General features: G+C 45.5%; 1 protein-coding gene across 1 annotated transcript in view; it reads left to right on the top strand.

Moving 5' to 3' along the window:
• The window catches only part of heatr4 (HEAT repeat containing 4), a 39,447-nt gene that overhangs the window by 14,504 nt on the left and 4,330 nt on the right, over positions 1 to 20,613 (top strand). The window contains exons 6-15 of the mRNA XM_055640918.1: positions 2,076 to 2,210; positions 4,655 to 4,843; positions 5,978 to 6,138; positions 9,567 to 9,671; positions 11,186 to 11,304; positions 13,185 to 13,365; positions 15,694 to 15,763; positions 18,174 to 18,363; positions 19,819 to 19,897; positions 20,114 to 20,279. Of these exons, the coding sequence (XP_055496893.1) occupies positions 2,076 to 2,210; positions 4,655 to 4,843; positions 5,978 to 6,138; positions 9,567 to 9,671; positions 11,186 to 11,304; positions 13,185 to 13,365; positions 15,694 to 15,763; positions 18,174 to 18,363; positions 19,819 to 19,897; positions 20,114 to 20,279 (1,395 nt within the window). The remainder of the gene's footprint in view (positions 1 to 2,075; positions 2,211 to 4,654; positions 4,844 to 5,977; positions 6,139 to 9,566; positions 9,672 to 11,185; positions 11,305 to 13,184; positions 13,366 to 15,693; positions 15,764 to 18,173; positions 18,364 to 19,818; positions 19,898 to 20,113; positions 20,280 to 20,613) is intronic.

The raw sequence follows: 20,613 nt of genomic DNA, 5'->3' as shown, positions 1-20,613 counted from the left end.
ATCAGACAGCAAGAATCGGTCTCCAGAGCAAGGGAACCCATTAGATTGTGGCCGTCTCAGTAGCTTCATGGTCTAATGTACTTCACATGGTTCATTTCATTTTAATCCAGATTTATTTAGCTTTTAAATCTAGTTCTGACGTAATCTTCTGGATTAGTAAACTTGAATGTAGGAAATGTTTCAACCCGACTCGTCACCCATTCCTTCCCTCCCGAGATGCTGCCTGTCCCGCTGAGTTACTCCAGCATTTTGTATCTATCTTTGGTTTAAACCAGCATCTGCAGTTCCTTCCTACACAGAACATAATGAGGCTCAGGTTCCTGGAAGGAGGAGGTGAAAGAAGAATGATGGAAATGTTTGCAATGACAGGGGACAACAAGCGAGAGCGTGGGTGATTGAGAGCTCTCTCAACTGTGGTGAAGTCAGGATTAAAAAAGATCATTGTTGGAGTAGAAACGATGGAGAAATGGGGAGAATAGGATGGAGTCCTTAAGAATGAGAGCAGTTGCAGTCAAGGTTGACGGGAAACTCTTGGGCTGACAATGATTTTGGCCACTAAAGGGCCTGTCCCACTTGGGCGTCATTTGAGCGTCACGCAGATGGCGCCCGAAGATTTTGTACATCCCAAAAGTCCTGGGGCGCCGCGCGTGACCGTGCGTCACTGCCTACGTCACCACGCACCATGCACGCATAATGCACACCATGCACGCATAATGCACACCATGCACGCATAATGCACACCATGCACGCATAATGCACACCATGCGCACATCACGTGCGTGTCATGACGCGCGCGTTGTGTGTCGTGACGCATAAATTATGTCGCATAAATGACCCACAAATTACACCCAAGTGGGACAGGCCCTTAAACGTTAATACGGAGACAGAGAAGTCAAGAAAGTCACAGATTCTTGTTGGGGAATAAACTCTAGTGTCCTCAGGAATTAGCATTTGTAAGTATTGAATAACTGGAGTACACTTAGCAGGCCTGACTACTAAACTACAGGTTACCCCAAAAGTCAATTCTCAAGAGGCTGGACAATCCTGGGGCGGGAGGGGGGCATAGATTGTTGAGGGGGGGGTCCCTGGTTAGCACAACCGAAGGTAGACGCAAAATACTGGAGTAACTCAGTGGGACAGGCAGCATCTCTGGAGAGAAGAAGTGGGTGACGTTTCGGGTCGAGATCCTTCTTCAGGATAGCAATTGGCTTAAGAAACATAGGCATTCGGCCTTTCGAGCCAGTACCGCCATTCAACGTGATCATGGCTGATCATCCACTTAGTACCCCTTTCCTGCCTTCTCCTCGTATCCCTTGATTTCTCTCGCCCTAAGAGCTTTATCTAACTCTATTTTGAATGCATCCTTCTGAGGCACAGAATTCCACAAATTCACAACTCTCTGGGTGAAAAAGTTTTTCCTCGCCTCAATTCTAAATGGCCTACCCCTTATTCTTAAACTGTGGCCCCTGGTTCTGGACTCCCCCAACATCAGGATTTGTTTCCTGCATCTAATCCCTTAATAATTTTATATGTCTCTATAATATACCCTCCCATCCTTCTAAATTCCAGTGAATACAAGCCCAGTCATTCCATTCTTTCATCATATGACAGTCCCGCCATTCCGGGAATTAACCTTGGGAGTTAGCCTATGCTGCACTCCCTCAATAGCAAGAATGTCCTTCCACAAATTAGGAGACCAAAACTGCACACAATACTCCAGATGTGGTCTCACCAGGACCATGTACAACTGCAGAAGGACTTCTTTGCTCCTATACTCATACTTTGAGGACTGGTGAAATGCTGAGGTGAAAAACCCACACTCCAGTAAAGATCAATACCCAAGGAACAAATGGTGAAAGTCGGGATACCTGTCCATCAGTAGGGAGTTAGTTAGCTCCTCAGGAATTTATAACCTGATGCAAACCAATACCCATGAAACATGTGAATCTGGATATATTTCTTTCTGTCTTGCTTCTTGACCTTGCTGAGCGTATAACCCCATCACACATGATATGGTGCTAAGGTTCAAGGGTTGTTTTGTAATGTACACTTGTAATATGTGTTCCTGTTCCTAGATTCTCATTGGCGGGACATCACTGTGGAAGAACTGGAAAGAGACCTGAGAGCAATACACAGTCAAGTTCAGCTCAATGCCCTGGCAACGTGTGCATCAGGAGCACTTGAGCGACCAAATCTGGAGCAAGATCCAGGTTTTATTTCACTTGTATATCTAAAAAACTCAAACCATCTAAATTCCATTGCTGTGTTGCATTGTTATAGATGTTTAATGTGTGCCTGTTGATATCCTTGTCTGAGACAACTAACTTGCAATCCTTGGTGTCAATGAGAATGGTAGTTCTGGAATAGGATAAAGTTGGTCCTTGTCCTAAATTGGTGGGGAAGGCTGATCTCAGCATAAGAGAGGACCTGACAAAGTAAATTAGGAGCAGATACTCGCCAATGAAACAGCTGGCAGTGATAGTCTCTTCAAAGTGAATTCTGTAAGAGCTCAGAGCCAGGATATTCTCTAAAAGGTGAAAGGAAAAGAGATTAGGCAACTTTGGATGACAAAGGTTATTGAAGGATTGAATAGGAAAAACAAAGCAAACATATGACATGTGTTGGCCACTAGAATTGAGTGAGTCTCGTGAGAAATAGAAAACATGTGGAAGAGAACTTAAGACAAGATTAGGAAAGCAAAACTGGGCCATGAAATATCTCTCACAGGTAAAAAGATTAAGGAGAATCCCATAATATTGTGCAGAGATTATAGGAAGAAAACGGTAGCTCGGGAAGAGTGGCCCTCTATGTGTGTAGCCGGGAGATATGGTGAGACCCAAATTAATACTTTGTGTATGTATTCAACAAGGAAGTAGAAGGGAGTGGGGGGGGGGGGTTATAAGTCCCAGGGCTAGGTGTGGTTGGTACCAAGTTGCTATGGAAAACAAGGAGAAGGTAACTGAGGGCCTGACAAAGATTTTTGCAGCTTTCTTAGCCACAGCTGATGTACCAGAAAACCGGAGGATAGCTAATGTTGTTGTTTTATTTAAGAAGGGCAGCAGGGATTAGCCAAGTAACTACAGGTCAGTGAACCTTACATCAACGGTAGGGAGATTATTGGAGAAAATGCTGAGATTTGGATTTACGTACATTTGGAAAGCCAGGGATTGATTAAGGAGAGCCAGCAAAACAGTGTAGGGAAAATCCTCTCAATAATTCTAATTGAGTTATTCGAGGCAGTAACTAAGATTGGTGGCATAATCCATGTGGACTTTAGTAAAGCATTTAACAACATCTTGTATGGCAGGCTGGCCCAGATGGATAAGGCATGTTACAGAATCTCTAAGTCCTATTCAATACCATGTGCTCTGTAGGAATAATAGATGGAGCCACTGTGTGACCAAGAGATGCTCAGATGAGCTGGAGTCAACATCAGGGCCTAAGCGTTCTTCAAATAGAAATAGAAAAGGCTGGAAATACTTAGCAGACCAGGCAGCATCTATGGAGAGAGAAACTGACCATTTCTGGTCAATTATATTTCTTCAGATAAAAAGACAATTGCCCTGAAACCTAAACTTGTTTCTCTCTCCACGGATGCTGCTTGACATGTTGAGTGTTTCCAGCATTTCTGCTTTTATTTCAGATTTCCAGCATCTGTAATCTTTTGCTTTCAGATTATTTTGAAATTCTTTAGTGCCAGAGAGTAGATGTGAAAGGGATGGCATCAATAAAGTAGATATCAGTTTACATTCTCCATATTCTGATTCAGAATGTATCATTCGGAAACTTTTAGCTTGTGCCAGATGTCTTCCCAAAGAATCCTTGCCAAAATTGAACCAGTGATTAAAAAAAACCCCAGAACATTTAACTTGTAAAGTTGTGTGCAGCAATTGGAAAGAAAGAAAAAAAAGAACTGCAGAGAATGAGAGATACAAAGCACACTTCAATGTTAATTACATTCCAAAGGGAAAATAAGTGTTCACACTTATAACAATTAAACTTTTGGGAATAGAGAGGTGATTATTAAGGTTTAAGAAACTATTTAAACAATCATTTTGACCTGAGTGTAGCACCCTTAACTTCATTTAAGGGTAATAGAATCATAGAAACATAGAAAATAGGTGCAGGAGGAGGCCATTCGGTCCTTTGAGCCAGCACCGCCATTCATTGTGATCATGGCTGATCGTCCCCTATCAATAACCCGTGCCTGCCTTCTCCCCATATTCCTTGACTCCACTCGCCCCTAGAGCTCTATCTAACTCTCTCTTAAATCAATCCAGTGATTTGGCCTCCACTGCCCTCTGTGGCAGGGAATTCCATAAATTCACAACTCTCTGGGAGAAAAAGTTTTTTTTCTCACCTCAGTCTTAAATGACCTCCCCTTTATTCTAAGGTAAGTAATGAAGCAACCAGGAACTGAAGGCCAAGAGCAACAAAACTATGTATTTCAGTTATTCCCTTATGTATCGATACACTGTAAATGGCATGTTTGTAATCATGTATTGTCTTTCTGCTGACTGGATAGATAGCACGTGACAGAAGCCTTTCACTGTACCTCGGTACACAAGACAATAAATGAAACTAAACTAAACTAAACTAAACGGTGAAAATTTCCAGGCGAACAATTTCTAAAATGCCAATAATTTAATCGTAGATTCTATCCGTCTTTACTCAAGAGTTGATGCTGAAATTAAAGCAGTCCCGGAGAATCTACAGCCACTCATCATTGAAGCTCTCAATAGTGAAAACCAACGTGTGAGGCTGGCTGCAGCAATTTGCCACATCACGATGGAGAGAATGAATGAAACGGTCAAAGAGATTCTTCAGGATGCCCTCCTTCATGGTAAAAAAAACACTATTGCTGTCTGATTTATTATAGGGGGCTATGGGCCAAACGTGGCTTGGTGAGGCTAGTGCAGATGGGGCATCGTGTTCGATATGGTTAAGTTAGGCTGAAGGGCCTGTTTCCACGCTGTTTGTAGACTGTCAGAGACTGTATGTAGACGGTATAACTCCAATAGAGTGTTCGAATTTATCTAGTGCCTTTCCCATCCACTGGTTGTTCAAAAATGACCAACGGCCGATGAAATAGCTCTGACATTTATTGTTGAGAAGGGAATGGGAGGCAGCAGAGCAGAATAAAATCCCACGCAATGCAGGGAATTATAAGCAGATGATTCTTCTGCTAGTATTTGAACTTTTAGGGTATAAATCTAGCCAGGACAGGGGTAGGGACACTGTTGCTCTTTGTCAATGGTGCTGCCTGATCTTCTACATTCACTGAGAGGGGAGATGAGGATTCAGCTGAACAATTCCACCGAATAGTGAAAGGTTTGGATAGAGTGGATGTGGACAGGATGTTTCCACTAGTGGGAGAGTCTAGGACCAGAGGTCGTAGCCTCAGAATTAAAGGGTGTTTGTTTAGGAAGGAGATTATGAGACAATTCTTTAGCCAGAGGGTGGTGAATCTGTGGAATTCATTGCTACAGAAGGCTGTAGAGGCCGTCAATGGATATTTTTAAGGCAGAGATAGATCGATTCTTGATTTATACAGGTGGGGACAGGGCAGGAGAAGGGGGTTAAGAGGGAGAGATAAATCAGCCATGATTGAATGGCGGAGTAGTCTTGATGGGTCGTATGGCCTCATTCTGCTCCTATCATTTATGAACTTCTGACTTTTGGTGTTTCCCCTCTCACTGCACCAGGGGAGGGGCTTGAATTTCTATCCAAGTCCATGGACTGGTCCATCATCTTCCTGACTCTGAGGCTGTCACTGAGTGGAGACTGATGGATGGATGACTGATCGATTCTATCGCCACTCATCCCGTCCACTTCCATGCAGTCCTGGTGGCATAGTGACAGGCTCCACCTCTTCACACACTCGAAGTGGCAAGGTGCTGATCATTGGTTGGCATTGGGTGGGCAGAATTGGGCAGGAGGAGTCTCCAGCCATTCACCTTTTCCTTTTGCATTCCAGGAAGTGAGGTTGACAGCTGGATTGCAGCACAAAGTCTGGCTCTCCATGGCGATGTTAGTTATCCTGTGGTCCACAGAATCATCCAGCATCTTTTCGACAAGCCTGATGCGCAGACCATGAAGCAAGTCTGCCTGATCCTGGGCCCACTCAGTGAGAGGACAGTATGTAAACGTGCCGCCCAGACCATGCTTGCTCCCACTAACATGCTGCTTAACAACCACCCACCCACCAAAGATGCAGAATCTGGGACTAGCTCAATTTTAGAAACTCCCAAGTGGAAAGGTTTGCCTTGTAGGCTGGGAGTTTTTGAAAAAGAGTTAGCAATGAAACATGTTAATGTGAGGATGATTGGACCTGCCACTGAGAGTTTTAGATCCAGAGATGTTAACAGAAGGTAGGGTGGACCTCCAACAAGAGTGTTCGGTCCATTGTTAGAGAAATGGTGAACTAGTACATTCTGGAAAGTAGGTAATAGAGACATGTACGGTTACAATGTTTAACCTGTTCAGTGCCACCCCTGAGTGTACTCGAGTCATGGCCAATAGACTTGGCAGTGAACTGGTTAAAAGACATTTGGACAGGAACTAAGATAGGAAAGAAGTGGAGAGATATAGGCTAATTGTGCAGGGCCGAGAGAGGCACCGTGGCCAGCATGGAAGGTTGGCCTGATAGGACCCATTTATGTGCTGTATAATTCCATGACTCCAGGAACCTACATGGGATATCAAACTACCAACAAGAGTTGTGTTGGAAGGGACTGCAGGCGCTGGTTTACACCAAAGATGGACACAAAATGCTGGAGTAACTCAGCAGGCCAGGCAGCATCTCTGGAGAAAAGGAATAGGTGAAATGTTGGGGTCGAGACCCTTCTTCAGACTGGATAAGAGTTTGTGTGGATTTATCAAGGGTAGGTGCAGGAGCCTGAAAGAACACGGCTGGTGAATAATAAACTAAAGAAACAGCAGATATGTTCAATCAATGTTCACCGTTGAGGACATTGCAGATAACCAGAAGATAACAGATGGGCTAATTTAAAATACAAGGTGGATCTTGTGAAGTCCCAATGACAAGGGATAAAGTATTAAAGAAACTCAGGATTGCTAAGGATGGACAAATCACTGGTACGCATTGGCCTGCTCCTCAGGGCTTCAAAGGAAGTGGCTGCAGGGGTGGTGGAAATTGCTCGAAATATGTTCAGTACTCTCTAAATTCCTGGAGGGTACCAGAAGATTGAAAAATGGCCAAGGTGACTCCCTCGTTCAAAAGAAGAAGCAGATTTAGATTTCCTGAATACATTTGACGTGCCGCCATGTTAGAGCTGGTGCATAAATTAAGAGAACAAGGGTCTTGGAAGAGGTGTTGGCAGTGGACTGAAACTGGCTGTCACATAGAAAACATCTGTGTAGGAAGGAACTGCAGATGCTGGTTTACACCAAAGATAGACACAAAATGCTGGAGCAACTCAGCGGGACAGGGAGCATCTGGAGAAAAGGAATCAATAGACAATAGGTGCAGGAGTAGGCCATTCGACCCATCGAGCCAGCACTGCCATTCAATGTGATCATGGCTGATCATCCCCAATCAGTACCCCATTCCTGCCTTCTCCCCATATCCCCTGACTCCACTATCTTTAAGAGTCCTATCTAGCTCTCTCTTTAAAATATACAGAGAACTGGCCTCCGCCACCCTCTGGGGCAGAGAATTCCACAGATCACAGATTCACAACTCTCTGTGAGAAAAAGTGTTTCCTCGACTCCGTTCTAAATGGCTTACCCCTTATTCTTAAACTGTGGCCCGTGGTTCTGGACTCTCCCAACATCGAAAACATGTTTCCTGCCTCTAGCGTGTCCAAACCCTTAAGAATCTTATATGTTTCAATAAGATTTCCTCTCATCCTTCTAAACTCCAGAGTGTACAACCCCAGCCGCTCCATTCTCTCAGTATATGACTGTCCTGCCATCCCAGGAATTAATCTTGTAAGTCTACGCTGCACTCCCTCAATAGCAAGAATGTCCTTCCTCAAATTAGGGGACCAAAACTGCACACAATACTCCAGGTGATGTTTCAGGTCGAGACCCTTCTTCAGACCAGAGTCGTTGAGTTACTACAGCATTTTGTGTCTAACATAGAAGACAGTTGAAATAAATGGGTCCGTTTCATGTTGTACGCCGGGGATCTCAATTGTTTACCATTTATATTAATGACCTTGGGAAACGAACAAAATATAAGGTTTTTTTGATAATACAATTTTTTTGATGATACAAAAATAGGTGGAAGGTTATGTTATGATGAGAACATTCTGTTTGAGTGAGTGGCCGGATACACGGTAAATGGAGTTTATAGTAGAGAAATCGTACTTCAGTAAGAGGTATCAAAAGGTGATTATTATCTAATTGGAGAGCGATTACCAAAGAGGGATCTAGGCAGCTCCACCAAGTAGCGAAGAAGACAAATGCCATGTTTGGCCTTCATTGTAAAGGGGTTGAAGTTTAATAATAGGGTGGTTTTGTTACAGTCATACAGTGTGATGGTGAGGCCTCTGCGCCTGTTTTGTTCCTCTTACCTGAAACAGAATACAATGGGATTGGGGGTAGTCCAAATGAGATTCACCAACCTAGCACCTGGGATGAGATGGGTGTCTCAGTGGCTGGAACTTGTTTTCCTTGAAGTTTAGAAGAATAGGAGGTATACCCTTCCCTTTCCTGGGACACTTTCCCTTATAACTGTCGGCAAAGCAACACCTGTTCTTTTACCCCTTCCCTTCCCACTATCCAGGGACCCAAATAGTCTTTGCAAGTAAAGCAGCGATTCACTTGAGCTTCTTCTCATGCAGTGTGTTAAATTCAAAATGTGATCACCTCTACATTGGAGAAACTAAACACAGGTTGAGCGATCACTTTGCAGAGCACCTGTGTTCAGTCTGCAAGGATGACCCTGGGGTTTCACTTTGTGGCCTCCTGCACAGTTGCAGTGAGGCCCATTGCAAGCTTGAGGAACAAAACCTAATTTTCCATCTGGACATGTTGCAGCTTTATGGAATTATTATTGAATCCCACAGCTTCTGCTAATTTGATTTCTCGGTCTGTATTGGTCAAACCCTTGTGATATTGGCTCAGCTGTCTGTTTTCTTGTCTTTTTTCACTTCTTTCCAATTTTTCTCCCGGGATTGGATTTAATGCTCAGCCTGACCTGCCGGGCACATTTTCCTCCCCGTATTCCGCAACTCCTATATATTTTTTTTGTCCATATTTTCTCTCTTTAACTGCTACCATTCTTTCGCAGACCAGGTAATCTCATTCACAACTTATCCCCATAGTCAGCTCGGTTTTACCCTGTCAGAGATCTCTCCCTCCCCACCTTCCCTGCATCTTAGCCCTCTTGTGTCTCCTTTCCAATTGTGATGAAGGGTCTTCGACCAGAATCGTTAGCTCTCTTATCTTCCACCAGATGCACCAAGACCTGCTGAGTATTTACAGAGTTCTCTGTTTTTTATTCAAAAACGTTAGCTCGTGCCTTGGTAACATTAGAGAGATCTATCTGCGAAGTGTTTCCTGCTGATGTTTGGATGATGTGCTCTCTCTTTAAACAGACTCTGGTGCACTTTACGGTGGCCGGCCAGCTGAACAGTCGTAATTGGAAGAAAAAGGTGCTGGCGTGCAAGGTCCTGTCCTGCCTGCGTGGATCACTTAACATAGTAGGCTCGAAATCCTATTATAGATTCCAACCTCTTTATTTGTGTTACCTATTTGTATTATCTTGGTTCCGCTCTGAACAGATGCAAGACTGGTTTGTAATGCCTGGTACAACTGGGGTTCCAGGTGCATGAGCAGCATGTTCCAGGTACATATACAGCAGCAATGGTTAAACAACAATCTTGACGGCTTTAATTTGCAAGAAGATGGGACCAAGAAAATTAGCAGGAATAGTGTGAAGAATGAGTTCACAGAATATTTGGGAGATGATTTTCCAAGGCAACAGATTATTTTAATTAGTACTGTATAATGAGAAAGGGTTAATTCAAGATCTGGAAATGAATGGGCCTCAAGGGAACAATGATCGTAATGGGATGATCAAATGTTATATAAAGAATAAAAGTATCAGAAACTGGGATTACGAAGCAAACTAGAAAGATATGAGATTGGAGTTGATCACGGAGGATTGAGAAACTAAAAGTTATCAGGGTCAATCAGAAATAGTTAATATTTAAGGAAGTGAGATTTGGCTTTCAAGCCTTTTAATGAAACAACAAGAAAAGTGATGCAGTTATTGTCAATCAAGAAAAGAAAAATAATATCAAACCAAAGGAAAAGACATAGCATTGCCTTAGATTGGAAACATTTCTAAATTCAGAAGAGGAGGCTCAAGGTGAGGGAAATAAACCGAGCAATAATCTTGCTACCACAACTTTCTGGGGCAGGGAAATACAGTGGCTCACTCACCCTCAGCAAGCAGAAATGTTTACATAGCTCAGATTTAAATGACGGGGTCCCTGATCTTGGAATTTAGACCCCTTGTTTGTGACTCTCCAACCAGTGGAAGCATCTCCACATCTTCCCAGCCACATCTACCCAACAAGCCCCCTCAGGATCTGACATGTTTGAACAAGGTCACCACTGATTCTTCTAAACACCAAGGAATACAGACCTAAACTGCCCAGTCTCTCTTGAAAAGACAATCCTCTCATTCCCAGAGTTAGCCTCGTGAATCTCCGTTGGATTGGCCCTAATGCTACCATATCCTTTCTTAGGTAAGGGGATTAAAACTGTGCAGTTTTCTAGCATGGCCTCACCAACTCCCTGTACACCTGGAACAAACCTTCCCTGTTCTTAAACTGCAACGTCTTGGGCCAGAGATGCGAGCTGATGTATCGCTGGGAAACAAGATTACAATCAGTGTCTGTCCCTTCCACTGAAAGGACAATTGAAGTGCATCCCATTCACACAAGTTCTGAGAGTAGCAATGATCTGTTGATCAGTTTCTGTGCTACACTATACTATTTCCCAGGTTTTTATTGTTTCTTTGAGCACTCTGCTATTTATTTAGACAATGTCCCTGCATTGAATAAGATTTCCCCAGAGCCCGGCTGCCTTTCCAAATGTCTATTTTGCACTGCATTCGGCAGAAATGTCCAGGCTGATGTAAGAGTTTCCTGTGCCATTCCATCTGCAGCAGTGGAATAAAAACGTTTGCCTCTGTCTTGGTGTCCAGGATCTGACCCAGAAGATTGTCAACCTGATGTGGAACGACTGGAACAGCAATGTCCGCCAAGCAGCCACACAATCACTGGGATCCCTGGGGCTGGGGAAGAAAGTCCACGATGAGCTGCGGTGAGTGGTGTTGGGTTGGGTGAGTCTTCAAATGGCCAGAGAGATAATTCCATCTGCCCAGAGGGCAGCGGGCATCCTCTGATCAGCATCTCTGCTCTGCTGCAGCATTGCTGAATTAGTGTGGATTGGTTTTTAGCACCTGGGCTTTTTAAAGCCATTTATTACAACCCATGTTGGCACAGCTCAGTAACTTCATAAAAGCTATGATGGGCAAAGGACAAAGTTCTCTCCTCGTAAGTGTCCCCATAAACCCACAGAGCGGATGGGGTAGGAGGTGGGTGACCAGGGTAAGGGATGGTTGGGAGGTCGGGGGCGGGGAGTGGGTGAGGGGGAGGAGGTTTGTGATGGTGGGTGTGAGGGTAGGGAGTGGGTGTGAGGGTAGGGGGGGTGACAGTGTAGGGGGAGGTGTAGAGAGTGGGTATGAGGGTAGGGGGGGTGACAGTGTAGGGGGTGGGAGTGGCTGGTGGGTGAGGAATGAGGGGTGTGGAGGGGGGTGAATGAGGAGTGGGAGTGGTGCTTGAGGAGTGGCGGGTGGGGGAGGGGTGGATGAGGAGTGCGGGCGGGTGGGGAGGAGTGAGGGGAGGGGGTGGGTTTTGAGGTGGATGGGAAGCCTGTGAACTGTTCCCACACTGACACAGAGCTCCGTGTGCTCCTGATGACATCCTCCTAACTGAGGTATTCCGCTTGAGCTTTCTAAACTGTGCAGCTTAATATCACATCTCCAGTGTGCTTTGTCCTGTTTGCATGCCCAACATCACAGTTGTGTCATGGTCTGTCACGGGAGGAGATCACCACGTGGACAGACAGACAGATTCAAGGATGTGCTCAATGCCTCCTTGAAGGGACAGTTTCATCCCAGCTGCTATAATGCAACTGAATCATCCCACCACAACCAGAGAGCAGTGCTGAACTACCATCTACCTCATTGTTGACTCTCGGACTATCCTTGATCGGTCTTCACTGGCTTTATGTTGCACTTAACGTCATTTCCTTATCATGTATCTGTACACTGTGAATTGCTTGTTTGTAATCTTGTATTGGCCTTCCGCTGACTGCTTCGCATGCAACCAAAGTTTTGCCCTGTACCTCGGTGTACGTTTCACGAAACTGAAACTGAACTGAATACATAAAAGGCACCTCGCCGGCAGTCTGCTGAAAAATCGCCTGTGGGACAGACCCATAAAGGAGGCGTGTGAGAAGTGAAACCAGGGTGTGCCAGGACAGAGTGCGAGTGTTCACACACACACACACACACACACACACACACACACACACACACACACACACACACACACACACACACACACACACACACACACACACACACACACACACACACACACACACACACACACACACACACACACACACACACACACACACACACACACACACACACACACACACACACACACACACACACACACACACACACACACACAGGATTAACAAAGGGACCTGTCTACATTTTGGGAAAATTGTGAGGCCATGGTAAGGTTCATAAGTTCTAGGAGCAGAATCAAGCCATTCGGCCCATCAAGTCTATTCCGCCATTCAATTATGGCTGATCTATCCTTCTTTCTCAACCCCATTCTCCTGCTTTCTCCCCATAACCCCTAACACCCTTACTAATCAAGAATCTGTCAATCTCCATCTTAAAAATATCCACTGACATGGCCTCCACAGCTGTCTGTGGCAATGAATTCCACAGATTCACCACCCCCTGACTAAAGAAATGTTTCCTCATCTCCTTTCTAAAGGTACATCCTTTTATTCTGAGGCTATGGCCTGTGGTCCTAGACTCTCCCACTAGAGGAAACATTTTCATCACATCGACTTTATCCAGGCCTTTCACTGTTCGGGTTGCACTTGTTTTGCAGGAAGAGGCTGGATAAGGGCAACAGCAGAACACGGATTGAAGCGTTGTCGTGCATTGGTCAGCTGGGGGTGATGACAGGAAAGCTAATGCCCAGCTTCCTCAACTGCTTCCAGGATGACTTCATTGGCGTGCGGAGGGAGGCATGTCTCACTGCCGGTTTGCTGAAGTTAAAAGATGAGAAGGTACAGGGAACAAAACTGTGGCACTCTTATTCTGTCCCCACAAAACATTGAGACAGGGAGCAGGAAAATGTGTGGGAAGGAACTGCAGATGCTGGTTTAAACTGAAGATAGACACAAAAAGCTGGAGTAACTCAGCGGGGCAGGCAGCATCTCTGGAGAGAAGTAATAGGTGAAGTCTTGACCCGAAACGTCACCTATTTCTTTTCTACAGAGATGCCGTCTGATCTTCGGGTGCAGGAAACTGTTCTGATGTAATTTTTCTCTCTCCTGCCTGAAAAGAACAGGACAGAACACAAGTTTCACTATTTTGACCTGGTTCAATAGCATATCCCAACTGCCCTATTTGCCATCCCAAATATCCCATCCTAAATTACATACCTAATTTCCTGCATGTACAAGGAGTTGTGAACAGACTTTAAATATGTTAACGTATTGAACTTAAAATCTCATACATAACTCCACATCACAAATTGCCTGTCCTTAATTCCTAGCGAATTGTTGGAAACAAATCCACAAAATCTAAATTTAAAAAAAAAAAGCAAAATTTGAGGCAGTACTGAGATGTTCAATAAACATCAACTGTTTCTTAAATGATGGGATAGTCCCCGCCTCAACTACCTCCTCTTGCAACTTGTTCCATACAACCACCACCCTTTGTGTGAAGAAAGTTACCCCTCTGATTCCTATTAAATCTTCACCAAAGCCTCGCCCCTCCCCGGCCCCATTTGCTGTAGCAGAGTTACTGTGAACGAGGTGGCTTCAAGGCAACTGTGTGACCTAATTGTCACATCAGCCCAAAACCTGGATGTGTTGAGGATCTGGCAGCCTGCGGGCAGGATGATGCAGCTGTGAATTGAATGAAACTCATTACCAATGAAGGGTGATGGACACAAAAAGATGGAGTAACTCAGTGGGACAGAAAGGTCTTGACCCGAAACATCACCCATTCCTTCTCTCCAGAGATGCTGCCTGCCCCGCTGAGTTACTCCAGCTTTTTGTGTCTTATCTTTGGTTTAAACCAGCATCTGCAGTTCCTTCTTGCACACCAGGTTGGGTGGTTGGGAGCTTTGAGGAACTACTCATGCAGTCTGAGGCTTCCAGCAACCACAGCCTTTTTCCTTTGACTGCAATCTCATTCCAACTGATTACATTTTAGCAGTGCTGGTTTCTCAAGTGCTGTTGTCAAATAACACATGAAAGTGGACACAGTTTGTGTCGAAGGTGATCCCACACACGGTAGATTTTCCCGAGTGAACCATGACCTCTGCCTGACACCACTCAGTCCTTATATAGTTGCCCTGCCCGCACCAGTAGCCCAGCCCCCTCAGCTGTACTTTTCATCCCTGTGTTGACGATGGACAAAGGACCAGTCTTTCCAATCAATAGACAATAGGTGCAGAGTAGGCCATTCAGCCCTTCAAACCAGCACCGCCATTCAATGTGATCATGGCTGATCATCCCCAATCAGTACCCCGTTCCTGCCTTCTCCCCATATCCCCTGACTCCGCTTTCTTCAAGAGCCCTATCTAGCTCTCTCTTGAATGTTTCCAGAGAACCGGCCTCCACCTCCCTCTGAGGCAGAGAATTCCACAGACTCACCACTCTGTGTGGAAAAAGTGTTTCATCATCTCTGTTCTAAATGGCTTACCCCTTATTCTTAAACTTCTGGACTCCCACAACATCGGGAACATGTTTCCTGCCTCTAGCGTGTCCAAACCCTTAATAATCTTATGTTTCAATAAGATATCCTCTCATCCTTCTAAATTCCAGAGTATACAAGCCCAGTCGCTCCATTCTATCAACATATGACAGTCCAGCCATCCCGGGAATTAACCATGCAAACCTACGCTGCATTCCCTCAATAGCAAGAATGTCCTTCCTGAAATTTGGAGACTAAAACTGCACACAATGCACCAGGTGTGGTCTCACTAGGGCCCTGTACAACTGCAGAAGGACCTCTGCTCCTATACTCAACTCCTCTTGTAATGAAGACCAATATGCCATTTGCTTTCTTCACTGCCTGCTGTACCTGCATGCTTACTTTCATTGACTGATGTACTGGGACACCCAGATCCTGTTGGACTTCCCCTTTTCCCAACTTGACAACATTTAGATAATAATCTGCCTTCCTGTCAGTGAGGAGCATGACTTCCCACTAGATCCAACTCCACTTATTCCAGCTGGGCAGTTGGAGAGCATACCGTTCCTTGATGGATGTCGGCCAACTTCCACGCTGGCCAGTGGGCCAGAGTCGGTGAGGAAGGTTCGTTGTTTGAGAAAGCTGGGACTGGAGCAGTGAAGTCTGAGTAACCCCTGTGTCACCTCTAGGTTCTTGGTCACCTGCTGCGCCTGATGCAGTCTGACCACATCTGGAAGGTGAGAGCCCACGCCATCAAGGGTAGGTGTAACTGCATCACTCACTATCTATCAACCCAGCTATGCACCAATGCAGCGGCTCCACTTCCCCAGAATGATGGAGCCCAGCCCAGGCTTGTTCCAAACGGAGCGCAGTTCTGGGAGTGGGGAGAGGGGTGGGGCGCAACCTCAGGACAGTGTGTCTCTGAGGGTGAGTGTCTCCAATATATGGACTCGTCTCAATGAGTCTGGATGGCTTGTCAAGAAGACACGTCTGTTGCAATTTTGGTCACCTGGCTGTTGGAAAGATGGCATTCAGCCGGAAAGAATGCAAGGAACATTCACAAGGTTGCTGCCAGGACTCGTGGGTCTGAAATACAGGGAGAGGTTGGGCAGGCTAGGACTTTATTCCTAGGAATGCATGAGGCTGAGAGATGACGTTATAGAGGCGTATAACGTCATGAGATGTATAGATATGGTGAATTCAGAGTATTTTACCCAGAGTAGGGGAATCAAGTAGGGGAACTAGAGGATATAGGTTTAAGGTGGAATGGGAAAGATTTAATAGCAACCTGTGGGGCAAATTCTTCAAACAGAGGCTGGTGTGCATATGGAATGAGCTGCCAAAGTATGTAGAGTGTTCAAGAAGGAACTGCAGATGCTGGAAAATCGAAGGTACACAAAAATGCTGGAGAAACTCAGCGGGTGCAGCAGCATCTATGGAGTGAAGGAGATAGGTATCGTTTCGGGCCGAAACCCTTCTTCAGATGGATCAGTCTGAAGAAGGGTTTCGGCCCGAAACGTTACCTATCTCCTTCGCTCCATAGGTGCTGCTGCACCTGCTGAGTTCCTCCAGCATTTTTGTGTGTCAAAGTATGTAGTTGAGTAAGGTAGTATAACATCTAAAAGACACTTGGAACGTACATGGATAGGAAAGATTAGGGGGATGTGGGTCAAATGCAAGCAAATGGGACTAGCATGAGCATCTTGGTCATCAAGGGTGAGTTGGCAGTGAGGTCTGTTTCTGTGCTGTTTGGCTCTAGGGAAGGGGGTTTGGAAAATGTCACATTAGAGGCTGTTTATTCTTGGGAAGGACAAGCACTCATGTTCAAGGAGCGCAGCTGTAGAGAGAGATGCCACGAGACTCTGGTACACTGGCCTGGCTAAAGGTGTAACACCAGAGCACCTTTGTCTCCACCCACCGGTTAAAACTTGCAGGGACCTCGTATGCACAACATTACTTTGTGCCATGACATCAAATGTACCTGCTTGGGCCCAGCAAAATCTTCTGGTTCAGCGGCCTCCCAGCACAGGCATATACGGCAATATTTACCTGCACACTTCCACCTTGCTCTGACCATGGTCCTGCAGCGCAAGAGCTCCTCTCAGAATCCTATCTCGTAGAGTCATAGAGCATGGAAACAGGTCAATCAGCCCAACTTATCCATCCCAGTCAACATGTCCCATCTACACTAGTCCCACCTACCTGTGTTTGGCCCATATCCCTCTAAATCTGTCTAAACTCCATATCCCTCTAAACGTGTGATAGCCCCTGCCTCAACTACCTCCTCTGGCAGCTAGGTCCATACACATACCACCCATTTTGTGTAAAAGTTACCCTCGGATTCCTATTAAATGTCTCCCACCTCACCTTAAACCTATGTTCTCTGGTTCTCGATTCCCCTACTCTGAGCAGGAGACTCTGCGTTTACCCGATCTATTCAGCTCATGATTTCATACAGCTTTATTTGATCACCCCTCATCCTCCTACACTCCAAGGAGTACAATCCTAGCCTGCTCAATCTCTCCCTATAGCTCAAGCCCTCCATTCCTGGCAACATCATCGTAAATCTTCTCTGTACCCATTCCAGCTTGACAACATCTTTCCAATAACATGGTGCCCGGAAACTGGACACAATACACTAGATGCGACCTCACCAATGTCTTATAGAACTGCAACATGACCTCCCAACTTTGATGTGTAGGAAAGAGCTGCAGATGAAGGTTGACACAAAATGCTGGAGTCACCCAGACTGATCAATCTGAAGAAGGGTCTCTACCTGAAACATCTCCCATTCCTTCTCTCCAGAAATGCTGGCTGTCCCGCTGAGTTACTCCAGCATTTTGTGTCTATCTCCCGACTTCTATATTCAATGCTCTGACCTATGCTCTACAACACTCCCCAGAGCTGTACTGTGCCCTGCCCATATTAATGCACTGAAAATGAAACGGCACCAAATAATTTGTTCCATTTGGTTTACTATTCACACAAAAGTCTTCCACTAACCCTGCCAGTACATCCTCCTATTCCTTTCTACGATAACTATCTTGTGTCCTACTGTCAATTTCTGCAGTGTCTGCATGTTTTCTGGGTGTGCTTTTACTCTGTACTGAAGTCTAGGGTCTGATAATGTTCCATGCTGATTTTGATTACTTGGACGTTGACGGAGAAGCTTTAGGTGCCATTGGACACGTGACTGCGAATCTGAGGGACTTGCTGCTTTGGGCACTTCATTACGAGAACGAGCCTGGGATCCGAATGGAAGCCTGCAACACCATCATGTCCTTGAAGCTTCAGGATCCGAAGGTGCTGGCCCTTTTAAGACAGCAGCTCCTGGTGGAGAACAACCCACAGGTGCAGAAGTAAGTGCGGATGCGGTGTGATCTCAGTCTTAGCAGGGCTCAGCACTCAGTGAGACAGGAACCTTCCAGGGAACTTGCTGATCCAACACAGTCACATTCAGATACACTAGCATTGCTCTACAGCAAGTTAGTTAGTCTGTGTATCTCTCGGCTTGTTCAAGCTGCCATATCTGATGTGCATGTGTGCTTGCATGCCAATGCACTTATGCCTTTGTGGCTTTGGGACCATGTTTGAGTACGGTGTGTTTGTTGTATTAGAACATGATACAGCACCAGATCATTTGATACATTTGGTTTATGAGGGGTGGAAACAGGCTCTTTGGCCCAACTCATCCAACTCAATATTTCCCACACTCCTCGTTTTCTCCTGAAATTGTACTTTAGGCTAGGTCATTCACAAACTGTTTCCCTTCAATACAATCTTCCAAAACCACATTCCCCTCTGGCCCCATCCAGTGATCGAAAGAGGATTTCCTAGTTTACCAAACTAAATGTCCCATTTGGTTCCTCTGCACCTTATTATCTTCCTTCTGAGATGCTCGTCAATCTGAATCAACTCCCACTTTCTTGGCATTATTCGTACCAAACCATTGACAAATTCCATTCCTGAACCCACACCAGCTGATAATTTTAACTTTGCTCTCTTCTTAGTCATTGTCCAACTTCACCAACCAACCATTTTTATTCATTTCAACCCAGACCAGCTACCACAGCCACATTTGTGTTCTTGGTGTTCGTCTGCTCTCCATCTTCTACCTCAATGATTCCGGCTCCGGTTCCTTTTTTTATAACCCAGTTGCTCAACACTTTAACTCCCCCTCCCATTCCCACACTGACGTTTCTGTCCTGGGTCTCCTCCATTGTCAGAGTGAGGCCCAGTGCCAATTGGAGGAACAGCACCTCATATTTCACTTGGGCAGCTTACACCCCAGCGGCATGAACATTGATGTCTCTAACTTCAAGTAAACCTTGTTTTCCCTCTCCCTTCCCAGTTTTCCAACCAGTCTTACTGTCTGACTACATTTTATCTGCTTTGTTGTTACCTTCTCTCAACTAACAATGATCTATTCTACATTCTCCTTGATCTCCATTCCCTTTGTCCTGTTTTCACATCATACACTTCCTTATCTAAATCCTGCCCACTCCCTTGATTCTCAGTCTGAAGGGTCTCGACCCGAAACATCCCCCATTCCTTCTCTCCAGAGATGCTGCCTGACCCGCTGAGTTACTCCAGCATTGTGTCTTTATCTTTATTCCTTTCTGCTCGTGAAGATTACTGTCCTATCTTCGGTCCAAAGTTGATGACCACATTGCCGAATGGGCCCTAAATACTGGAGTAACTAAGCGGGTCAGGCAGCATCTGTGGAGAACATGGACAGGTGACAGGGACAGTGCGAGGGTACTTCATTCAAAGTAATAGCGAGATGTTGACAGCTTTTGTTTCTCTCCCATCAGAGATGTGGCACAAGCACTGCAGAGATTAGGAGACAGTACTGCCGTGGAAGAAGGAATGCTACACAAAATAAAAGAACAGGTAGACTTGCACTTCAGTCAATGGTGCTCTGCCACCCCCACTGCCCTCTGTACTGTATCTGCTTCTGTTAATGGTAGTGCCTGCCACCCCCCACTACCCCTATGCTGCTCCTGTGCGTACAACCGTGTTAAACCTGCTCTGAGTGTTTGAAACTCAGAGCAGGTAAGTACTTGAAATACCCAGCTGACGGCATGTCCTGTTCTTTGCCATGAACAGGTCTGTACACTGTGTGAGAAAAATACTGTGATCTGGAAGCTGTTGCGGTTGGAGAAGTTGAAGACTAACATCGCCCAGCAGATGGAGTGGATCAACCTGAAGACACAGCCGCTGCATCTGAAAGCTCTGACCGAACAGATGCAGCAGCTGCACCAAACCCTGACGGGTGGGGATGAGCAACCGTGGTGCCACGGGTGGGGGTGGCGAGAGAAGACTGGGGGAGGTGGGGGGTTAGGTAGGTGAGACGGAGACGTGGGGGTTGTGGGCGGGTCAGACTATCGGCATGGTAATATCGGCATTAGTAATAATCTTTCAAAACTATTTAGATTCTGGAGTAGTTCCTGAGGATTGGCGGGTAGCAAACGTAACCCCACTTTTTAAGAAGGGAGGGAGAGAGAAAACGGGGAATTACAGACCAGTTAGTCTAACATCGGTAGTGGGGAAACTGCTAGAGTCAGTTATTAAAGATGGGATAGCAGCACATTTGGAAAGTGGTGAAA

This window comes from Leucoraja erinacea, chromosome 9 (assembly GCF_028641065.1).
Source record: "Leucoraja erinacea ecotype New England chromosome 9, Leri_hhj_1, whole genome shotgun sequence".
NCBI lineage: Eukaryota > Metazoa > Chordata > Chondrichthyes > Rajiformes > Rajidae > Leucoraja > Leucoraja erinaceus.
This window is presented reverse-complemented; position numbering and strand designations above follow the sequence as displayed.